This window comes from Pieris rapae, chromosome 10, assembly GCF_905147795.1.
Source record: "Pieris rapae chromosome 10, ilPieRapa1.1, whole genome shotgun sequence".
Taxonomy (NCBI): domain Eukaryota; kingdom Metazoa; phylum Arthropoda; class Insecta; order Lepidoptera; family Pieridae; genus Pieris; species Pieris rapae.
This window is the reverse complement of record NC_059518.1, coordinates 9,815,982-9,841,171: the sequence shown is the minus strand read 5'-3', so window position 1 is coordinate 9,841,171 and position 25,190 is coordinate 9,815,982. Positions and strand designations below refer to the sequence as shown.

Here is a 25,190-nt window from a genome sequence, read left to right as displayed (position 1 = left end):
ATCAAAATAGAGACCTATCAGGTTAAGCTAGCAAACAAATGTATGTATGTTACGATGGTTACAGTTTTCGGGTTATATTCTTGTTTCCAGTTGGAAAAAGTTGGCCGAGCAGATACGGCGTGGACATTTCGCACGTGTCTTCATAAAAAAAATGAAAAGGTCTTATAGAGCTATCACTATTCGACCTCAGAAGTCGTTAATTATGTGATAGACTAAACGGATGGAATTTTGAAGGAATGCATAAGAAAGATGACCTACCTGCAAGCTATTTTACTGATTAATTCCTTAAGCCTTGACCTAGCTGGTACGTAAGTTAAATAGCAATATTCCTATAATATGGTATATATGATAAGAACTATGCCGCTATTATGTTGATAAAAACTAAGCATTTTATTACATAGGGACATTCTTGGTCTGGTTTTTGTTGTAACCGGTGGGGAGTGCCCTCTAGTGTGAGCTGAAAATGAATGTTTTAAGTACAGAGACATCTTGTGGTAAATTCTTATAAGGCCAGCAGATATCTGGAATTGGCGGGTATATACTATATTTCAAAATGTATCCCCTTTTGCTATTTTTATAAACGCGTCTATGATCAATTAATAATTAATCCAATCAAAATGCTTAAAGTATGTGTAATGGTTCTACTGCTATTAACACTTACTTGGAGATATATAAAACCAACAACAAAAAAATAAATTGAATTCGAGCCGTTATTTCACACCTGTTAAATACATAACATAAACATATTACGAAATAATAATATCATATCTGTAGGTAGTTAGATAAATATTAATAATAAAATACGTTAAACGTAATATATCTACTCGTTTAGATGCCCAGTATCTAAAAAGTTATTGTTTTTACAAATGAGTATGGCTGGTTCACTTCTCCGTATACTTCATTATTACCATTTATCACAGCTTTTGAATATAAAGAAGCAAAGATGTCTGCCAAGAGCTCAATGTTAAAGGAAGTTGTCCTATATTATAGTCTCTTAAATACGCTTTCATCTCTTACATACTTACGTACAAATTAATTAGAATTGCAGCGGCCCTATATAGATTGCTAGTGCTAGATATTCAGTGTGTATTAAGGGAGTGATCTGAACTCGTAAGGGAAATATAAGAGTCCTATGTTATAACTTTAAAATTGATCATTGTGAAATAAACGCTTAACGCATTCAATAGATTGTCAATTGTCATTATATGTCACTTTGACGGCTTTGTTTAGGTATGCTCTAGAGTAATCGGTTTAGACTTTAGACATAACCGTAAGTATTAAGTATAAGTATTAAAAAATTTAGTCGATGTCGTACAATTTGATCTGTTGCACGTGTGGATAGAGTAGTTCTATCCATGTGTTACGGATAAACGTATAACGTAAATTAAATAACTAAAAATATAATACAAATAGTACATACTTAATAAAAGTATACTCTTGTTTTTGAAAGAAAAATAAAATGTGAAAGTGTTGCAACTCTTCCAATCCATTGACCGAGAACTTGAAAACAAAATTGTGTTTTGTATACGGTGATTTAAAAGGTAAATATTTTTATACGTTTCAATTGTAGACTCTATTCCGGGTTAAATTGTAAGAATAAAGATATTAGAGAATTTATTTTAAATGGGGTTTCCATTTAAAATCTAGCTATGTAACCAGTGACTTTTACAGAATAAAGACAATTCAAATTCCCACAACAGGAAATAGGGCAGACTTTTCTGGGGCTGTTTCAAAATGCTGTTACATATTTTGTGACAGTAGTTTATCTTAAATTTGACTTATGTACTCAAAATTATATTATATGCAATTAATATCAATGCTATTTGTATTACAAATTATCAATTAAGAGTTTGAATATAATTATTTTTATATAATATAATATTTAATATTATATTATATATGGGTTGGAATAAAAGCAGTATCTATTTGTTATAGACGTCGTTTTTTCCCTAAATTCAATCACATCAAAAAATCACTTAGTTCGACCAATATGAGACAAGATTGTTGTTTAAAATAGTTATAGTATTTAGCCGAAACTATTTCGTCTCACAGCAAAATAAGACAAAATAGCAAAGCATGGGTTCCTTTATAAACAAAGCTTTGGCGTAGATATCTAAACAAAATAAAAATTATATCTTTAAATATTATCACTAAATATGTATTTAAACCAAATTAATAAATGCAATACAGAAATAATTATAAGAGTATTAAATTTTAATCACTATACGATAATTTTTGAGTGGATTCTTTGTTCGTATACAATCAGATATTGTATTTACTGATAGTGCGATATCATTTGTTTTTCGTTTGAAACAATAACAAAGGCATTGCTAATTTAGCATTAGTGCATTGCATTAGTGACGTTATACGTCTATTATGCCGGCTAAACCGTAAGTAGTTTGCAGGTGAAGTTATAGATCTCAACGAAATATTCGAGAAATATCTTATGTTTCTGGTTTTTGATCACTGTACTGGGTTAATCATTCAATAGCTTATAACAGTTCTCATTGTTCAGTTAATAGACGTTGAATGTATATAAATAATAGTAACGTGTGCAGCAGTTAATCAACAACGGAACAGCTGGTTCCACCAAGTGGTGGAAGTACGTACTGCCGATTCGATTCGACCCTGTAAGCCTAAACATTCTTAAAGGACTGGCAACGTATTTGCAAACCTGGCTGAGTGTTCGTGGAACCTGCTTCCCATTTCCTCCATTTCTTATATAAAAAAAGACATATTTTAAATGGTTATATTGTGGTGCACTGGTGCAGGTCAGTTGTCCTTTGTATAAAATAGCAAATATATAGGCACGTTTTATAGAATTAAAGTGAATTATAAAGAAATAAAAACCATACTAACAAGTTGAAAAGCGGGTATTTCATTGCGAAACTTAACCTTGCATTATTAACTCCATTCAGTGTTTGGAGCTTATGTAATTATAAGTTGCTTCTAGACCTTTCTTAATTAGTAGGGCAATGCAATTGTAACCCTAGAGGGCAACGGTGCGTGCAATTATCGCACGAATTACAATCGACCGATCCGAGAAAGGTGTAGGTTTGAAAATAGGGCTTGAAATTTGTATTGTATAGTTGGATGGGTCAAATTATAATGGTAATGCAGACGATTACAGCTTGGTCCGTATTTGATTTCTTATACAATAAACGATAGAATATAATAATATGCTTAATTTTTTTTTTTGCATTTTTAATATGACAGTGGAAAAACAGTACGTGGGTGATAGGTAAAATTTATAAACGCGACATAAATTCTAAGATAAAACACAGATAAACTATTTTAAAGCAATTCGACTGTGACAAATTACCAAAATTTGAAATTAAAACAAATTACTTAAGTAAATTATTTTTTTTTTACAATATGTAAATAATATTATATTGAATAATTTAATAATATTTTTTTGTAATAATCGGACCTTTTAAGAACTTTTCAGAAATCCAGGTAACGAGAGATTGTTTAACTTAAGTATTTAAATCTGTCGCGACGCAAAAAGACATGAAAAAAGCATTGCTTCGTAACTTTAACCTTATCAGACGTCCCGTTGAACGGGCTGTCCCTTTTTTCCAATGTCTCGATGTCCCCGAAATGAACTGTGGAGGCAAAATCGTCCCGTTTTCAGAAACCGCGCGAAAACAGCAGAATATAAAATGAACGTGCCAAGACTTCCATTCTTATTTTTAATCTTCACGAAATTAAAACAAATTTGCTCTTCCGATAAATATTACTAAACATTTTGGGTTTCCTAATTTTTAAGCCAACTAACTTATTCTAAGTAGGTAAATAAGTGTTTTTTTTTTCATTGACTACTTGTTATTTGACCTAATTTTAGTATCTAAATTAACAATAATAATCTTGTTGGTGCAAGAATGCAACTACTATTTTGCATTTACAAGCAGGTAGGTTACGTCTTATCTTCTACGCAATAATATTGAAGTCGTAAGTTTATGTTTAAATCATACCTTTAAATACCTATTTACCTAATCATTTTAGAATTTAATTATTTTAAATTGTTTTTACGTACGTGATAATTTTTTAATACATTTTTTTCGAATCCCCTTGTGATGTCCGAATAGTCATAGATCGTATGGATTAAATACAATATTCATCTCGTATATTTAAATATTTTGTCAGTAAATAATCGTATTTAAGTATAAACGTTGTATGTGAGGTCAAGGTGTATAGTAAACGCAAGGACGAACTGATCGTGTTATGAAATGAACTCCGAAACCAGGTTTTATACTGCACTGATGAATTGCTCTGATTGCAAACATGCACATTTAAATTATTTGTTTGTTTACAGCTCACGTATGGCCAAATTTCAACTTAAATCATTATGTTATTAACTAATTTATATAAAATTAATTGAAAACCTTTTGCTAGCCATAAATATTTTCTAAGTAGGTACATTTATGAATCATAGTAATCCATTCGCTTCACAAACCCGTCACTCTCCGTAGAGTCAAAGTCAAAGAGACAAAATTATTTAGCTGCGAGAGTAATGCCCGAGTTACACAAGGCTAGTTTTTCAAGCTAGGATAGCAAGCTAATAATAATAATAAATCATTATTTGCAAGAAAGTGGTACATTTACTAAAATCCACACAATCAGCCACACAAAAATAGGCATGCAAATGATACATTACTTTTCATCAAGTCATATAATAAGAACATCAGTAATAATAATAATTCAAGCTATTTACAATCAATTGTTGTCAATCTTATAGGCCAAATATTCGCCCAAGCTATTAAAACACCTTGACCACAACAACACACCAGCTAGTGTCTGTAAGCTAGGAGGCTAGTACTTCTGCTTTCGTGTAGACAAAACAAGCTTCATTTCTGCGCTAGTAAACTAGTTAACAAGCCAGGATAGTTTTTAATAGGATGGAGTTCTATTTTTTAGGATAGTAGCGCCCCCCACCACCGATTTTACTATCCTGCCTTGGGTACTAGCTTCATGTGGCCGGCGAAGCTAGTTTTCAGTTGGCTAGTAGGTAAGCAGGAACCAAGCGTTTTGTTTTTTTGTCACCGCGCGGTGTTATTAAAGTTAAAGACAAATATAAACGTGATTTAATACTAAAAAAATTTAGACAGATAGTTTTGGCATGTTCCAAACCAAGTTAGCAAGTAGGACAGTACACAGTATCTTGCAATCCTAGCTCGAAAAACTAGCCTCGTGAAACTCGGGAATAAAAGACTGGCAGCTTGTTGAGCCTGGTGCCAGTCAACAAAGATTTGTCCTCTATCATTATTACATCTACTGACGTTAGAATTTAAAGCTATGTTATAATAACACTTAATAGATAATTTAACGAAACCAATTAATCTAATCCTTGACCAATGCACATTAAGACCTACTTACTGCACTTTGCATGTTTTAGTCAAAATAGACACGTTAACATATTTCGGTTTTATCTCTCTCGGAAGCTCTTTGGCATTGAGTGTCCATGCCACATCCGGTGAAGCTCCTAAAAATAAATTGTAATAACAAAATGACGAAATATTTATATTTTGTGGATTTCGAGTTTTTTGGAATGATAATTCACTTCATTAAATTCCAAAAATGAATTCTGAGCCTTGCAGTTTTAGTGCAAGTCTGGTGCAATAATAATAAGAATAAAGGGGTCTTATAATTGCGGGATCTTTACTCACTACTTTTCTGGGGTCAAAGTGAGTCCAGGTATGTCCGGTTGGGTCCTTTATTCTTCTATGCTTAAGGATTACAAGATCTTTTCTCTTCACCTTAAACCTACTATTGGGGAGGATATCGTAGTATTTCCTCATCCATCTCATTATGTCGAGCCGGGCGGGATATAATCATAAGCAAATATAACTCATTTTTTAAAGCATTCTCTTATTTTCACAAATTAAATAAAATAAATATAAGATTGTGTATCACTGTATAGAAAACAATTTACAACCTACCGAATACACAAAAAAAAAATAATAATTAGGAAACCCTGCTAGCTAATTATAGTTATAGTAGCGGCTATATAAATAGGTATTGCTTAAAAGGAGTAGAAAGTTCTAGGTTTAATTTCTATATGCGGCTGTTTTGCCGTATGGTGATGAAAGTGTAGCGGCCACGTTGTGAAACCAAAAGTGTAATCATTTCTGTTCATTCGTATTAGAGGATGGGTATTTCCAATTTTATAAACATTATTTGAGACTAATCGTGAAAGATCGATGTGGTTCGTTATATTATTTATAACAATACACCGAAAATAATGAATTTTCTACCGTATTAGTTATTCGGAAATACATGACAAATACGGTGAACATTAATTTTACAAAAACATTTCACTTCCAATTATAATTAGTTTTTACTAGAAAGTATTTTTTTCTGTGAAGTAAATCGGGGTGATATACTTTAGCCCTTTATTCCAAATGACCGCGAAACTGAACCTCATTCATACGTCAACGCCCAGTATCCCGATGCTAGCTATACTTATACTAACTATAATTCGACTTAGGGTCCTTCAAGAAAAGAGCGTACCAATTCTTAAAAGGCCGGCAACGCACTCGCGAGCCCTCTGGCATTGAGGGTGTCCATGGGCGGCGGTATCACTTAACATCAGGTGAGCCTCCTGCCCGTTTGCCCCCTGTTCTATATAAAAAAAAAAAAGGTGAAGGAGAGTGATATCGAAGAGAGGAGTAGTGACAAAGGGTGAGTTTTTTGCGGAAAACTTCTTCTGACAGTGCGAGTTTCCGTGGGCGGCGGTATCGCACATCAGATGAGCCTCCTGTAACATAAAAATTATTAATATTACTATGTAGGTTAAGAATATTGTTTATTATATATTTAAGACGTTTTCTATAAATCATTAAAAAAAAGCTAATCAAATAAAAACACATCTAGAATTTTCAGTTCTAATAAGATTAGTATTAATTAGCTCGTAATAGTTATTCAATGCCAAATATGATTGGTACGAGGTTAAAACATTGTTTATTTTCCTCTTAACGTTAATAGACGTATATTTTCGATACAATGCATTTCAGTAACTAATTGTAATATTAGATATTTTTTTAACGCATAAGTGAACTGCACGAGGTTGTCCATGACATAGAGAATCCCTCAAATGGGAAGCAATTCATTATTGTGTAAACTCAATTATTTTGTTTGTCAAAAAAGGACAGAAGACAAAGAGAGAAAATACTGCACAATTTTTTTACTACTTATTTGCTGTGTTCATATTTTCTTAAGCGTTTTACTTTATTTTATTTCAATTAGAGTAACTTTTCGCAGACTTTTTCTTTGTGTTATAATATTATAGATATATTTTATTCATATCTTGAGATATTGAGGCATCTTGGTGATATTTTTCCAATAATTTATCTGCTACTTTAATAGGAATAAGTGATATCTAGATGAGCTTATGTTCCAAAATAAACGTATTTTTATTTTTATTTTATTTTTACTAGAGTTTCTTTAATGCTTGGCGGAGGCTCAGGCTCTTCTCTCTCTCTTTCTTCTATCTTCTTCACCTCCTTGTTTCTTACTGAATCCATTTTTCTTTTCTTCTTCACATACTTATAAGTAGGAGTTATAGATTAATAATCTACATATGGATAATTAATCTACATATTATATGATAACGTATATGTAATCCATGACTCCTACTTGTTAGTCAAGGTCAACAAGAGTCCACACGTGCAAGCAATCCCAATCTGTAAACAAAAGAACGAATTTCTTACAAAGTATGCATGAAGCCGACAGTCGAGGTTATTGCGGGCTATAAATCGCTATAAAGGCTATAAAGCGACACAAGAACATACAAAACTGCGCAGTTGTTATTAATTTTAGCAACTTAAAAAGTACTTCATTACTCAATTGTTGTCGTTATTGAGAATGTAATGCAATATAGACTGTATTATTGTATGAAAGACAAGCTGCACCAACCTAAGTCAATTGTACTAGACGCTTTAGGGAGTTCATCGTTAAATCGAGACACATTACATTTTTGACTCTTTAATTATCACAGTTACTACACATACCATTTATAAAGAGTTTAACCTTAGTAGCTATTAACTTTAATTTGGTCTCGGTAATTATACCGACCTATAATTTATAAAATTCCCCTTCACAATGTATAGAAACGCCTCTGACGATTTTTAGATTGCTTTTGTGTATTCGGCAGGTGAGGACAGGTCATAAACAGTGTCACAGTTTTATACAGTGATAAGGGTGACCCACTTCATTTTTTAATCACTTTTCTTATGATGAATCGAAAAATACAGATAAGTAATAGATATTTTAATATTTTGGCCACCAACTCCCATTTTTAATAGAGATATCTGATATCTGCCACAGAAATTTAAAAACTTCGAATAATTTTGAAAAAATTTAGTTCTAACAGTTCTAACTTATTTCGGTGGATTTTATAATCGTAATTTTTGATTTTTTTATTAGAAATTTAGTTTTTTTTTGTTTATGATATTGTGAAGCAGTTTGGTAAGTATTACCAAAGACAAACTAAATTTAGATTAAATGATATTAAGGATAAATGCTTATCTGTGGCATCATCCCACTGTTTTCAGAATTTCAGAGCATTACTGGTCTATTATTTAAATTGTCTTTGACATTACTTATAGAAAAGACAATGACCCGAAGGCTAGTTCATCGTTAGAACCTCGATGTTTTCCTCTTAACGTGTGAGGTTTATGATTGTCAATTAATTAAAATTATTTGACAATAAAATTAATATCACTTAAGTTTTTGTAGACTATAAAAAATTTATAATTTATACATATTGTAATTGCAATAATTTTTAATGATTACGAAGTTTAATATGATTTTTTCAAATAATGGTTCAATGTCAAGACAGCGCAAACTAACTTCCTTGTGTCCCAATCTTATTGAATTTGACAAACGGGGGACTTTGTATCTCACTGTGAATTCGCTGGATATTTCTAAATGGTGTCTCCACATCACACCAAACATTTTTTTTTCATCAGTCTAGTCAGTGTGTGCATTTAAATTTGACATTGAATAACGTAGATGTTTGGTGTTTTTCAGTTAAATTATATAAGTAGTAATTGTTCACAGTTATAAATATTATTATTGGGTAATATAACATGTACCGGTGACCCCAGAACTCATTCATGAACATTTCCTATAATTTTAATTACTTAAAAATATTAATACGGAAAAACCATTTAATTAAATAATGTTTTATACTTAAACGAATAAGAGGTTAATCGTTTGGAAAATGGATGCTTTTCAAGGGCGTATTTTGTTTTAAAGAATATTTTTTATAATGGTTACTACTGTAAATAGGATCATGAGTATTTCCGTCAAAATACCAAATAAAAATCAAATCACGTCGACGGAAGAGATTTCAATGTCAATGATCTGCGCGCGCGCAGAATTGCGATCGACGAGTTTAGTTTACTTTCATTTGTGTCATGTTTTTATAAAATGTCATATAATCATAATAATAAGTTATTTAATTTTCTTAGTTACGGTAAACTTACCTTTGGTAAATTAAATCACATAAATTTTGTGTTAAAAAATATTGCAATCTATATTTCAGAATTATAAAATCTTTTTAAACACAGGTACTTTTTATTTTTAATAAATAAATTAAATTTCGCCATTATGTCTTGATAACTGTAGATTTATATATATATTATAAATTAGATAAAAAAATCAAATTTACGAATTTGTATATGAATACGTTTATATATTTCGTAGTACTGATTGCAGAGAATGCTAGTCGGTCAAGGTAAACAATTCATATATGTATGTATGATAAAGTCACACAGAGATAGTGGAGGGCGTGCAAAAGCGTTGTCTTTGGCACTTTTCTCTTAAACACACCCTTGCAAATTCCATTCCAACAAGACGACACAAACGTTTATAGATAAATGTTTATATTAAAAAGTTACTTAAAGAATAGAAAATAGGAACATTAATAAATAATACTTAAAGCCAATTGTCGTATGTATATGCTGGATGCTATATTTCGTTATATGAAGAGTGTTCAGAGTTGTTCGGATTAATACCTGTAGTGTTGTTTGGAAGAGATCGCTTGTTAGCGATAAGGCCGCCTGTTGCATCCCTTGTAATTTTTATGTATTGTGTCACTTGTGTTTCTTTGCAACGAAGTGTGAATAAATAAATAAATACCTGCAGCTGAGTTTCATCATCAGTCGTTGAGGCAGAATACGGAATTCCACCTTGACGTCTGTCCTTTCCACAAATAAGCGTTTTTTTCTTAAAGGCCGGCAACGCACTCGCTGGCATTGAGAGTGTTCATGATTTCACTTAAAAACAGATGAGCGTCCTGTCCCTGTTCTTTAAAAAAAACAGGGTTTTGTATTTAATATTTTATAGAAGATATTTCATTAATCAAAGTATGTACCATTTAATGTTTTCCATCTTATGGGTAGCTCATTGATTCCTTTACTTAAAAAAAACATTCGGACAGGTGTCAAAATAACCGAATTTATTAGCTTGCAAAGAAGTTTCGTAAAACCTGGTAATTTTTTGTAGTAATTCCGGGGAGTATGATGGTTGTCATTATTTCCAATTAAATTTTCTCTAATTTAATAGCAGTCTGTTGCGCAGTGTGTGGTCTAGCGTTATCGTGAAGCAGTTAGCTTAGAAGTTTAGAGGCTAGCATCCAAAAAACAAATGCACGAGTAAAAATCTGTAAAAATTTAATTTGGAATTTCTAACCAAAGATATTTGCGATCAACGTGGCCAGCGATAAAACGTCAATTTCATATGTAAGGACCTATTATAAGCATTGTTTGTGCAACGCCGTCCACACAGATTATCGAGGTCACACATTGCTTCTAATTTGTATAACTTGTTTCTTTTCTTTATTTGTTTTATTTCGTTTGGTCTTGATGGTACGACTAAATAAATACTATCTGGTAGATAGCACCACTGACCCCAGAGCTGGTTCTCCTCACTCCAGGAATAAGTATCGCAATACAGCGAGAAAATGCTGCCAGCGTTAAAAATACTTTCACAGGGATCAAACTTTTTAAAATTTGTTTAATGTTGTATTTTTTTTTATTTATTACTATGTAAGTTAAGAAAATTATAAATACTTTATATTTGATTGTTATGCTTAGGTTTTAATAAACGAAATAAGTAATAAGTTTCTTAAAGACAATTTAATAATTGTATGGAAAATTATAGTTTGAAGGTTGACTCTATGATAACACTCGATGGACATATTCAAAACGTTATTTGTGCTTCTGATACTGGAAAATGTATGCTAGACATACCTAAGTGCTCAATTGTGTCAACACAACACTTCAAGAAACACGACTCAGAGTATGGCGAATCCCCGTCTGTTTTCTCACACACAGATGTGACGTTGGAATCGCGGAATACAAAAGTTAGAAGTGGCTATTGGCGCTGGGCCACAGTTTCCTCGACCATACCTGGTTACGCTCCCAATTTCGCTCCGAGGTTCGCAATACTATCAAAGCCTTAATGTTTTTGGGGATATCTAAGACTGAGCATTCAAGATCTCCAGATCTGCAATCGAAAATACCCACAAATTATAAATAATCTGTTAATACCCAGTAACAAACCCTATTTGTAACAATGTCAATTGGTCATTCGTCCAAGTCGTGATGTATCCTGCCATGCCAATGTCATGCCAATAATAAATGTAACGGTAATTATGAGACATATCTCTTATCATTTTTTCGCAACGGATATGCGAGTCACCACGCATTGTTCGCCGAGGTGTTTGTTCTGTAATGTGGTCACTGTGGATCAGATAGGCACTTATTCAAGACAAGTTGCCTGGTGACATGAAAACAAGCCGATAATTACGCATTTGTCCACCATTATCTATAAACTTTCTATTTAATTTATAAATTTATTTGTAATCAAAGTCGTTCGATATTTATGAATGATTTTGTTTATAATTGGTATGTCTGAATATTATATAACCTTAAAAAACCCTCTAAGGTTAACTTTAAAAAATTGTTGGCATTTAAATACATATATAAATAATAATAATCAGTGGCGCTACAACCTCTTTAGATCTTGGCCTCAGATTTCTGAATCTGTTTCATGATCATTTTTAAATCTATTAGGCAGGTAGGACACACGTCGTTGACTTTTTGGGACTAAGATATGTCGGTTTCCTCACGATCTTTTCCTTCACCGTTCGACCAAATGTTAAATACGTATAATATAAATAATAAATACAACAAAACGTTAGCCGTTTCAGCATACAAAGCGATACGTCCTCATTTGTCTTTAATGGCGTCTGTGTGCTTAAGCAAGACTAATTGTTGATAACCTGAAACAATGGAAAAACTAATTACACAGTTCAAGCATATTTTCAATAATATGTTTGAAATCTCTAATTTTCACACGTGCCACTGGGAAAAGGCTTCATATATTTTTATAGGCAAGTAGACTTGTCATAAGCCGATTTAATCTTAGAATAAGTTTCACAGTTTAGACTTATAAATATATTTTAAGAAAGTGATGATGTATGTAGTGATGAAATAAAACATGAAATTGACTATTATATTATTGATAAACTAAATATATAGATCAAAGTCGTGAACTAATCTCACTTATAACTCAAGATCGGCTGGACCCATGTTAGTCATCTTTTTTTGGTGGATTCTTCTCCGCTCTAAATAGCAAATTTAGTAATAAAATATCGGATAAGTTATCGAATAACAATAAATTAATTTTACGAATGCAAACGGCATGTGGTGCCACCTGTTGACAAAACTACGCATCATTTTACATCAGATTGGTGGCAGTTCTAGAAATTCCAATCTTGAGGAGAATGAGGAGATGCTTTGATTTTGATCGAAGACATGTGTTACCACAACAAAAAATTTTGTACATCACAAAGTGCTTTAACAAACAGTATCGCAATATTGGGGCTAGAAAGAGGTCTAATGCGAAGCAAGCAAAGAAATATTTCTGGATTTGCAAATAAAGTTGTATTAATATTATTATTAATTAATTAGTTATGGTATCACGCTGCTGATGTCGAATCTGTTTTCATTCTGCAGTAGAGGGCTATTCGTGCAATCTATAATTTAAAATGTAGGGAATCTCTCAGAGATAAATTCAAGGAAATTAATATACTTACCTTTCCCTCGCAATATATTTATGAAAATATTATGTTTGTATACAAAAATAGTGATAAATATACTAGATTAGAACATACGCACAATGTCAATACTCGGAACAAACGCAGGCTGCAATTTCCCCGTACTAGACTGTGTAAAGTTAGTAATTCTTTTTTGGGGAAAGGGATACTCTTCTTTAATAAAATCCCAGAGGCTCTTTTATCTCTGCCTTTTAATAAATTTAAGAAATGTATTAAAGAAAAGCTGTGTAAAAAGGCTTACTATAAAGTTATTGATTATCTAGTTGATAAAAGGGCCTGGGACTAGTGCTGGGCAGGCTGCCTCTAATTAATTTGATATATTTGTTTTAAATATTGTTTGATGATTTGCTTTTTTAAAAGAGTACCGAGAGTTTTTTACGCCGGCTTTTTCTCTCGGCCTACACCCTCTGTCTTTGCCGATGAGTAGGGATGCCTACAAGTTTGAATTGATTGACGTGGAATAAGTGATACCTAGAAGATCTTATGTTCCAAAATAAACGTATTTTATTTTTTATTTTATTTATTTTATAAATCCTCAGTTAGCGATTTCAATTGTTAATTAAGTAGTCGATCTTTCGCTGATATAATCGTTATTTATAGAGATTTCATAAAAATGCATTATTTAAACATTCGTGATTTAACGCAATAATATTATAATTAGTATCATAATAACTGAGTTTAGACTTAAGTTGGATCACTTAATTTATATTTGTTTAATTTGGACAGAAGTTGCTTTGATCGAATCTTTCAAACAATTTTAATGTAGTTCTTGTAAAATAATTATAGGCAAAGATTAATTGTTTTTTAAACAGTCAAGGGTCCGAGGGGTGAATTTCCCCCTCGTTCTAACGGTCATAGACAGCTGTTTGGATAAGATGGCGTTTGAGTCTGTTATAAAAAGAATGATTTTATTTCCAGATGCATCTGAAGCTCTTTTGTGCGTTCGTGTGCGTTGGCCTCGCACATTCGCTACGTGTTGGTGTGGGTATTGCTGACGTCACGGGCCCACCTGCAGAAATTGGTTTTGTATGATTGATTTTTATTACAGTCATGTTATCCTCATAAGAGTTTTATATAATTTAAATTTACACATTCGAGTTTGGGTACGAATTTTTCGTGAAAATTTTTTTGTGTTTGAATTCTAGTAACCTCGACGTCCGTCCCAAAACTAGGCGTAATTTAATTTGCCGCGCAACACTGTGTAATATGTGGAACCCTGTATACCATGATATGTGGAAAGAGCACCATTTCTTTGCCGGCTTGGATTAGATTGATTTATATAAAAAACACCGTTTGGTAGGCAATCACATTTTTAGGCCTGTTTCACTCAGAACCTCTATTTTGTATGCTATACGGTGTAAGCGAAAAATTTTCTAAACACGGACCATGGCCTCATGCCTCATGCCATTTTTACATTTCAGATGGGTTACGCGAACTTTGAGCAGATCGGGCATGGACTACATTTACGTCAGTTCTCGCGAGCGTTTGTGCTAGAAGATGAAGAGGAGCATCGCTTCGTGTTTGTCTCCGTGGATGCAGCTATGATGGGACATGGTGTACGACGAGAGGTTGGTTTAAGGAATATAAAATAATTATTGAAAGATATAGAAATTTGTCGTTCGTGCTCATTTGATCTGACATCTGTAACATTTCCTGACCCAAGCCTTTTAAGTAAATACAGTCCCTTTTTAGGAAAAGGGAGATATTTCTTTGCTGCCTGTCTTTTTGGCCGCAGATCAGCCTGATCAAGTGTCTGACGTAGGGGTTTTATAAATAAATAAATAAAAAAAACATATTATACCGGTATATAAATCTATAAAATATGGTTATGTTTCTGATTTTAATTATTATTTGTATTATCACTATTTTTTATACTTGATTTAGATTTTTTTTGTTTTTGTATAAGTACGTCAATTTTTTGCTGTATCATATTTGTAATAATTTTGTGGTTCTTAGATAAAAATATGAAACTGAAGAGTTAGCTTGGAAACGTTAAACACTTTTTGGTGAACTTGCCGTATTTGTCGTTGAAAATACGTGACAGCATGTTTTAGGAACTTGCGAACCTTCTAGCTATGTCCATGGGCGGCTGTATCACTTAACATCCGGTGAGCCACCTGCCCGTATGTCTCCTATTACATAAAAAAATCTTATGAGGGTAAAATGCTATGATTTTAAAATATAATTAAAATAGTTTAAAATGTTAATAAGTTTTGATTATATAAAATACTTAACATAATTGTCTAATAGAATTGTCTAATTGAAAATTGGCTGTAAATAAATAAATCTTATAACATTATTTTATCAGAATAGAATGAAAGAAAATAGACCTAGCCTAAGCGCAGAGAAAATTACCAGTCTATTTAGAGAAACACTGCAAACATACTTTGTTGATTTCCAGGTGTTGAAACGCCTGCAAAAGCGTTACGGTGACGTGTACACTGAGAAGAATGTGATCATCAGCGGGACTCACACGCACTCCACTCCAGGTGGCTTCCTTCTGGATTTCCTCTTCGATTTGTCTATCCTTGGCTTCGTGAAAGAGACATATGCCGCGTATATAACTGGTATACTTAAGGTAAATATAGCGATGTATATTTGAGTCGTTGCCACTGGATGATGAAATCATGGGTTTCCGAAACTATAATTAATATAGGCCATTGTGATGTTTCGATTGAAGAGATATTTAAATATATGTTGAAACTGTGTCATGTATAGTTTTAAAGAGCTAAACTGCCCTGGCCATCTAAAATACACTATATAACGCTATAAAATATCCACATAAAATATAATAGAAAACACGTTTCCGTTTAAAAACTATTACCCCGTTCTATAAAAAAAACCCTATAATTATTGTCGATCGTTTTTCCTTAAAGATATTATTCACAGTAGACAAACCATATAAAGAGCCTACTATTTCCTGAAAGGTCGTCAACACACCCGCTAGCCCCAACGCGTTAGATGTCCATGGCGGTTAACCCTTTATTCAAATCCTTCTCGTTGGTCAAGCGAGTCCAATGTAAATAAGTCAATTATATTTATTTTCCCGCACTGTAAATGTATCGTTACAATATTATTACAATCTTATAATTATTTATTTGGATGTTTTAGAGTATAATAATAGCACACAATAGATTGACACCAGCTAGAATGGAATACGGTGAAGCAGAACTGCTGGAAGCCAACATCAATCGCTCACCTTCATCATACCTTCGAAATCCACCTGAAGAAAGAGCAAAGTAAGTTACTATTAAATTCAGACTCCTCATTATTAAAAACATCGTGGAATACACAAGGATTTAACATGTGATTTTGTCACTTTATTTAATTTTAAAAATTAAAAGAGAAATTATTTATATTATTACACTGTACACGCACAAATCATATAGAACTGTTACCAAAAAATATACCTACATTTACCACCTTATTGATAAACGTTGGTATTAAAAATGATCAATTAATATCTACTATTGCGAGAGGCCTTAAATATTACTTGAATTTTTATGCAGTTAGTACATCACTATGACGTCATTGCAGCGAGGTGCCTAGTTAACTTCTGCGTGTAGTAATTACCTATAAAGATTAACTGATGAATGAATCATACAAAAATCTCGTTATTTAAATTCTCCCACAAATATCTTCAGGTACGAATACGACGTGGACAAAATTTTGGCTCAGATCCGCTTCCTCACTCCAAGTAATGATATCCTGGGGGTGATTAACTGGTTCGCAGTTCACCCCACCAGCATGAATAACACCAACAAGCTGATATCGTCAGATAATGTCGGATATGCGTCGATTCTTATGGAGAAAGCCCTGAACGGCAATGAAACTTTGCCAGGCAAGGTATGTTTCAAATCTTTAATGTTCATAATTTATTACATTAGGTTTTCTGAGTGTACCTCGTATTTATATGACTATATGTGGTAACCATGGAAGCGGACGCGATTTTATATACAGTCCATCTTTTACATAGATATCAGTATTGCGATCTAGCCTAACTTAAGAATAATAAGTAATTTAAGTTTAACTTATTTACTAAAAATGATTAAACTTAAGATGGTGTCCAATAACACTACTTACAGTCTCTATTGGGGAACAGAGTGTTCTTGTTTTCTATTTTTTCGCTTCACTATTTATTTAGCACTTGAGACTAACGTGCACAATCACTATCTCACTCATGCAAATAGTTTTGTCCTTTTCTCGGCTAAACGCGTTCCGCTTTAGAAACGAACTCCGCTAACAGCATTATCGTCTGCTTCTCATCGATGCTCAACTCCCGAACTATTAAAAAATAAAAAAAAACAACAAATACAAAAGAAAATTGATGGATATATGATGCCCTAGGGTCTTATTAAGCCCGTGGCATCAATAAATCAATAATCATTTATACTTTGCATAATAAAACGATTGAAACACGTTCCAGGGTCGTATAGTATGTGCGTTCGCGTCTACCAATTTGGGCGACGTCTCCCCAAACACCCGAGGACCTAAATGTGAATTTTCTGGTCTTCCGTGCGATCAGGAGAAGTTGTTGTGTAAAGGGCATAAAGAGAGATGCTTCGCTTCCGGCCCAGGGAGAGATATGTTTGAGAGCACCAAGATTATCGCCACGAAGCTCTTCGACACGGCTATGGTGAGGTTTTCCTATGTAATTAACCAGAAACTTTCTTTTTATGAGCGATAATTGCGACGCTGGCCAATGCAGAAATGTGTCTTCACGAGATTTCACACTCTAAAAATTAAGATATTCTATATAAATAGTGACAAACAAGTCTGCATAAAAGGAATTTTGTATACGTTCTTACAATAAAATCCTTATAGATATTGCACAAAGTTTGGGACTCACTATTATATGTTAATCTATACCTCTAACTCATACTCTCAAATAAGTAAACATGGGGTGCCATCAGCATTCTACCAAGAGTAGTTTTGACAAGTTGCTGCAATTCTCCCAATCAATTCAATTTATGAACTATTTCTTGCGCCTAATATGTGATTAAAATAAAGAAAATATCATTTGTAAGAAACGATAGAAACAAATAATCCTGGTTGAGTTTGTCAGCATTTCTTTTAATTTGTGACATCCATAAGTGATCATGTCATCCCACATTAATTCCAGAAAGTTCTCCGTCAACCCGGCGAAGACTTAACTGGATCGATAGGAGTGGTTCACCAATTCGTGGATATGCCCAAGCAAGCCGTATCTCCCTATGATCCGATTACACAGACTTTTAATGCGGTAAGTTTTTTAAAATTATTTATAAGAGGGTTTTTTACGAATGAAACGTCACGAAGATGTGCAGCGTTTTTGTCAAAGAAAAGGGAGAGTCGAGAGAGAGTGAGAAAGGGATATCGGGAAATATACATTGGTTGATTGGTTGATGTATTCGTTTAGTAGTTACATATTAGAACTTTACATGGCAATTCTGTCACATAACGTCTTGTGCAGTTAACGCAGATAGCAGAGAGATTTTTATGTATTTATATCTTCATTAGCTTGTATAAAGTGTGAATATAGATATATAAATACATGGAGTGATCATATACTGGTACGTGTTCAACGTGCGACTGTCATCCATGGCTGTGTCTTCGAACCCCGACCAATGAACTTTCTGTCTATGTACGCATGCTCTATGAAATGTTTGAACGTTTTTGTATATATAATGTACTACATCTCTAACTATATCTTTAGTATAATTGTTTTTTGTGTTATATATAAAGGTGAGCGCAACTCTCCAAGGAACACCTCAACGAGTACATAGTACTTTATGGTATACTTCTGAACTTTTTTTTAATTACAGAGCGAAAAAGTATCTGGTTGCATACCCTCGATGGGGTATAGTTTCGCGGCAGGGACCACAGATGGCCCCGGTGCCTTCGATTTTAAACAAGGGACAACGTCGTCTAACCCTCTCTGGAACGCCGTACGGGATTTCCTCGCTGAGCCGACACAAGAAGACATTGACTGCCACGCGCCTAAGCCTATATTGTTGGCCACTGGGAGGGTAAGTGTTTGGGAATCATGTAATTAACTTTTTTAATTTGGCTAAGTGTCTAACGCGAGTTATGATCTCATACATTAGTTCAGTTACATATAAAGTATCAACTCTGTATAACGATAGTCAAGGGATAATGCAAATTTTGATATAACAAAGAGTTGTCATTAAAAGGAAAGAAGAAAAATCTGTATCAGAAAAATACAAAGTTTATTTTAGTTTGTTTAACGCAATTACTAACACTAGGTTAGTAATTACGTAAAACATAATTTTTTGTCTGTTATTTTCACCTAATGTCTGTTGCTGCACCAGAAATTATGTTGTATTTTACTTATTTTATTCATATATTGCGATATTGCAGCAAACTCCAGAAGACTGGAATTAGAAAGTTCGCTAAGTACGATGCCGATAGACAATAAAGACAAAACGAAAAAAAAAACACAGACACAGCTCCGCAGTTTTAACTAATTTCGGTCGCTATATAATAGTCGTTATTTAGGCAAGGTGTAATGCTATGTATGGAAGATAAACTGAACTAACCAAAGCTGAGTGATTTGGACGCTGTAGTAGATTTGTCGTCAAATCAAGAGACGTTACATGGAGTTTACACTGTATATTTTAGTTAATAATTAGAAGCGCAAACCAAATGTTAGCAATCACTCAAAAACAAGCACTATTTTGTAAGTGTATATATGTCTGTCCACAAATTTCTCGCAAAGAAATATTCTAAACAGTATCTTAGATCGTCTTAATACTTACTAGCCCGAGGTTCTTGCCTTTCAACTTGTGTGCTTGTCGCGATTCCGAACAGGCGATAAAGTTGACTATTCAAAGTGATCATGTTCAACTGAATCAATAAATCTATCTATCTAATTCTTAGATGAAGTTCCCGTACGAATGGCAACCTCGCGTTGTCTCGTGTACAGTGGCCCGAGTTGGGGGCTTAGTACTCGCAGCAGTGCCTGGTGAATTCACTACTATGTCTGGTCGGCGCCTGCGCAGTGTCGTCCAAAGGGCGTCTAACGCTAAACGGGTGGTTTTGGCTGGATTATCGAATATCTATTCGGATTATGTTGCTACACCTGAAGAATATCAGGTATTGTTTTTAAATATAGTGTTATTTTGTTTTTCATGCAATCAATCTGTGCTGTAAAAAAAACAAAATTGGTGGATTTAATTTTTTAAAGGGATAAAGATATTCGTCTCTTTCTATCGTATGATTTATACACTTATAAAAAGAGACAGATAGATTCAGGAATAATGTTATAGGCTCAAAGGTAGTCTCTTTCTATTGTATGATATATACACTTATAAAAAGAGACAGATAGATTCAGGAATAATGTAATAGCCTCAAAGGTCGTCTCTTTCTATCGTATGATATATACACTTATAAAAAGAGACAGACATATTCAGGATTAATGTTATAGGCTCAGAGATACGAAGCTGCGTCGACAATCTTCGGCCCTCACACCCTCGACATTTACCTCAACAAGTATGTTGAACTCACCGATGCACTGATCAAGGTGAGTAAACATTATTTTTCTATTGCAATGACTTAAAAAAATAATAATCATACAACCTTTTTAGGTTTAAGTCTAAGATTTACCTTTATTTAGTACCTGTTTCATGATCAACGTATACGTCAACTGGAATTCGTAAAAGTCTAGCCCTTACGGAATCCTTTCATAATATATTATTTATATAATATATATACATATATTTATTTTTCACGGCGTATGAAACATCGTTCTCGCTTTATAATGTTGTTAGACGCATATGTCCCTACACAAAATCACAGTTTTGTTAAATAAATCAAATATTATAAAAATATATAATTTTTGTCTATTTTTAACTGTTCTTATATCTGTGTTTATATACTTTCACATAATTATAATATTTTTTTGGATAATCCAAGGGTACACCAGTGGATAACGGCCCGGAGCCTCCAGATTTCAGCGAACAGTTGATCACCCTCGTCCCACCGGTGCTGTGGGACGCCGCCCCTTGGGGCCACGAGTTCGGAGATTGTGTAGAACAGCCCCAGCATTCCTATAGCTGGATGGATACCGTCACCGCTAAATTTGTAAGAATTTCATCAAGGAAAATAAATATTAAGTTTAATAAGTAATTAAGAATTTCATGCAATAATAATTCCTCGGTGATTCCCAAAAAATATATTTAACTTACTTAAGTCAAAGTATTACTTATGGAACTTTAATTTTATCAGCCCAATATGAGGTGCAAGATTAATAATCTATACTTTAGACTTATTACTAATTGGAGGATTTGACCGGTATTTGATCAATGCTGTCCATGTCTGTAGTCTGCTTCCTTTTATAATGCTGTTGCGTCAGAGGAGAGAACATTTTTATAATCTTAAATACTGCATTATTAAAATCACGAAATATCCTTAAATATTGTGGATATGTCTTGTTTAATCGAAAACTTTTGTTTAATACGTTCTTTGATTTGAGGAATGAAACAATAAATATTTCACAGTTACATAACCTATTAACATTTTGTTTGTTATGTTTCCTATTCGGGACGAACACAAACACAACCAATCAAAATACATGAAATGAAAATCGGTCGAGCCGTTCTCGAGTTATGTTTGAATTAACCTGACTTTGTTTTATATAAAGATATGAAAATAATATACAAATATTGCTCCTACAGTATTCTTATATAGTATTCCTTCCAGAGTATTTAAAATTACAAAAATGTCTTAGTAAAATTAACTTTATATAATTAATACCTCAGGTATCAGGTCACCCCCGTAATAGCATTCGTCACGGGCGCTGGTACTCCACAGTTGAGAAGCTGGAGTCGGAACAGGATGACGCCTGGAGTGTTGTGGCCACCGATGCTGATTGGGAGACTAAGTGAGAATAACTTTTATCTATTTAATATATATTGATATAAGCCGCATTTGACTAATTTCTGAGCACCCATAAATCATCGTAGCTTAATCTTTATCATATTTTAATTTAAGATTGTTTTAACTACTGCACCATTTTTTATGAAATTTAAATTCAAATTCATTATTTAGGCACCACAATGTACACTTATGAACGTCATTAAAATTACACATTAATTTTAAATTTACTGCCAGTTCTCAAATCAAGGGCGTAGAACGGAAGAGCAGAACTGGCAATAAACAGAAAAATTGTATTTTAATGGTATTGTACGTACAGAGTTTAGGTAAATAAAATTGTGAATAGTGTATTTGTTTGTGATTGTTATTTTTGCTGTTTTTTTTAGATTCACATGGATCCGCAACTCAAAGATCCTGGGGACCAGCCACGCTCAGATAGAATGGGAGATTCCCGAAGGGACCCCACGGGGCACGTACCGTCTCCACCACTATGGGAGCTATAAATACATTTTGGGAGGCATTTATCCGTATCACGGGTTTTCAAACAGCTTCGAAGTCACATAATTTATAGAACTGGATTTTTTTAAATATAGGATGAGAATATTATGGCTATTGTAATAGACTTTTCCATACAAAAATATCGCGTGATTGAATTTTGTGCCTTAGCGGAGTAATTTTAGCCAATTACCAAATATACCGGGAGATATAGGAGACCGACGTCTTTGTTACCTTCTTGCTTTTCTATATCTGATGCCGATGATCTGACCATCTGATGCTGGAGTTCAATTATTACATATTTTATAAATTACTGGCGGACCTGATACATGCGTTCTCCTTCATGCTATTTTAAGTGATTAGGATATTAAAAAAATAATAAAAGTACTGACTGCAGCGCCATCTGCCGGGCTGATTTGTGAATCTAAATTATTCAGGACGCCATCAAAACATTGGTCCAGCCCTTTAACAGAAATCCAGTTACACACGTAGAGTAAAATGATATATACTTATATAAAGATAAATATTTCGATTGTAGTTCTTTTCAAAACTACTTTTTGATAGATTATGATAAAAAAATATAAAATATATAAATAATGTTTACTCAAAATGGTCCAAGGAGTCGCTTCCACGATTTTATATACATATACGGGATACAATAATAATTTTTTCACATTATTTTTATTATATATATCTAAGCTTATTTAAAAATATGACTCTAGTCTAAATGTAATTTAAAACCATAAATATTTTTATACCGCAGGGCGGTCAAGTTAAAGGATAGAGGGACAGATTAAAACATATTAAATTTCGTGTTTTCTAGAGTTCAGAGTCAAGACATAGTGCTAAGTACAAGTAGCGGCACGAAACTCTAGCGCTGACCGTTATTGCGCAGATGTAAAAAATAAGGTACCTGAGGGGGGCTAGCGGAATGAAGAGCGTTGATTGGCTCTCCAGTCGAATTCCGTCCCCCGCACCACAGTACACATGCGCAGCAATCCCCTCCACGTATCGGCCAGCGCTAGACTTACGTGCCGCTGCCTATAGCTAGATTTTGACGTACGGAAGTCAGATCTGGATTTATCGGGGCAACAGAGTGGAGGCCACTTGGCCCCAAATTATTTTTTAAACTCGTCTAAAAAAATGTTCATTATTGAATAATAATTTAGGGAAACCAGTATATTAATTTAGAATTAAACATATTAAAAACATCAAAAGATAAGTAAACAACTTATCTTTTGATTTGATGAGTAACAATTTTCTTCCGAAGTCTATTGTGCCCCGGTTGCCCTGCCCTAAATCCGGTTCTAACGAAAGTCATACTTAGCGCTGTCTAGATCTAACCCATAATGTATCGATACCAAAGTAGTTGTAAAATAAAACGCGATTACTTATTGCCTACATATAAATATACGCGTTTTTTTATGTATAAAGTAAATTTACGTTATTAGCGCCTCTTATTCATACAAACTAAATTGACCTCTCTTTCTGAACTATACTCTTGTCTCTTTCTGTCAAATTGTAATTACACTGTGATGAAAAGAGACGAACGAATTTACAAACTAATTGAATTCTCTCTTTGAAGTATATATACTCTTTTCTCTCTGCCAAATAAATAAATAAATGCTGTTAACATTGTGATGAAAGAAGATAGTACTTGAGAGAAAGCGGTTGATTTTTTTATGAATAAGTGGGAATTATATGATGTATATAATATATTTATTGTCACCTTAGTAATGGGCGATTTAATAATAAAGGATTATTATTTGGCTTAGACGTTCAAGGAAAGAATTTATTAAAGTGATGGAGATTAAATTGAAGAAATTGTGCCCACAATGTGCCATTTAATGGCATTTTTTAATTAGGAACATCACTTGCCTATTGTGTTATATAATATTATTAATACCAGAAATGTATAAAATAAAGAATAATATATTTTTTATTACGAATGTGTGATTTTCTCTTCAAAATAACCTAAATAAACCTAATAAACAAGCAGCTTATCTCTCTACTTAAGTAAATCCAACAAATAATTGGAGTAAAAGTCTGTCACCGCGTCTATTTCCAATTAAAAATACGAAAATCTCCAAAACTACGGAAGTTACTGGTTTATAAATAGAAATAACGACATGTGATGTCAATCTTATTGGCATATATAAAAGACAAAGGGAGCAAACCACGTGTTTCTTAGGCTAGAGATAAATCCAGAACGAAGCGAAAAGTAATTCTAGAATGAGGCTTAAGGTAAATCCAGAGTGGAGCGAGAGGTGAATCCAGAGTTGGGCGAAAGGTAAATCCAGAGTTGGGCTAGAGGTAAATCGATAGTGAGACGCGGGACTTAAAGTACACACTCGAAAGGCGTGTCTCATATAATTATCTTTTACCACCTCTTAGAGATTATACACATATAGATTTACATTTATTTCCTTATAGATATATTTTAAGTATTGTCATATATATATTGTTGAAATTTTCTTACACTAGGATAACTTTGGACAGCCAGTAACGTTTTTATACACAGTTCGTATTAATCTCTTTGTGATCAATTTTATAGAGAATTCTCATTTTAAAAAATGATAAATTTTAATTATTTAAAAAAATGCAACGCATGTAGAAATACGGTATAATTAAATAAAAATGAGGGCAACTGGCTTATAGCTATCGAGCGATCTCTTCCAGGCAACCACTGTGGGTA

The 25,190-nt window shown here is 33.3% G+C and overlaps 1 protein-coding gene across 1 annotated transcript; it reads left to right on the top strand.

Moving 5' to 3' along the window:
- The first annotated feature begins 1,289 nt into the window (after positions 1 to 1,289).
- Positions 1,290 to 24,444, top strand: LOC110996074 (neutral ceramidase). The gene is made up of 14 exons (XM_022263582.2): positions 1,290 to 1,541; positions 14,045 to 14,152; positions 14,548 to 14,694; positions 15,528 to 15,704; positions 16,238 to 16,365; positions 16,771 to 16,972; positions 17,553 to 17,762; positions 18,249 to 18,368; positions 18,931 to 19,134; positions 20,006 to 20,221; positions 20,553 to 20,648; positions 21,041 to 21,208; positions 21,886 to 22,007; positions 22,387 to 24,444. Exons 2-14 carry the CDS (start codon positions 14,045 to 14,047, stop codon positions 22,562 to 22,564), a joined length of 2,076 nt encoding a protein of 691 aa, XP_022119274.2. The 5' UTR covers positions 1,290 to 1,541; the 3' UTR covers positions 22,565 to 24,444.
- The last annotated feature ends 746 nt before the right edge of the window (positions 24,445 to 25,190 follow it).

Bases quoted from the DNA above. Each gene is read 5' to 3' on its own strand.
- LOC110996074 (XM_022263582.2), top strand. From the start codon at position 14,045: ATGCATCTGAAGCTCTTTTGTGCGTTCGTGTGCGTTGGCCTCGCACAT. The intron at 14,153-14,547 runs GTATGATTGATT...TTTACATTTCAG, and splicing joins CACCTGCAGAAATTGGTTTT to ATGGGTTACGCGAACTTTGA. The intron at 22,008-22,386 runs GTGAGAATAACT...TGTTTTTTTTAG, and splicing joins GATGCTGATTGGGAGACTAA to ATTCACATGGATCCGCAACT.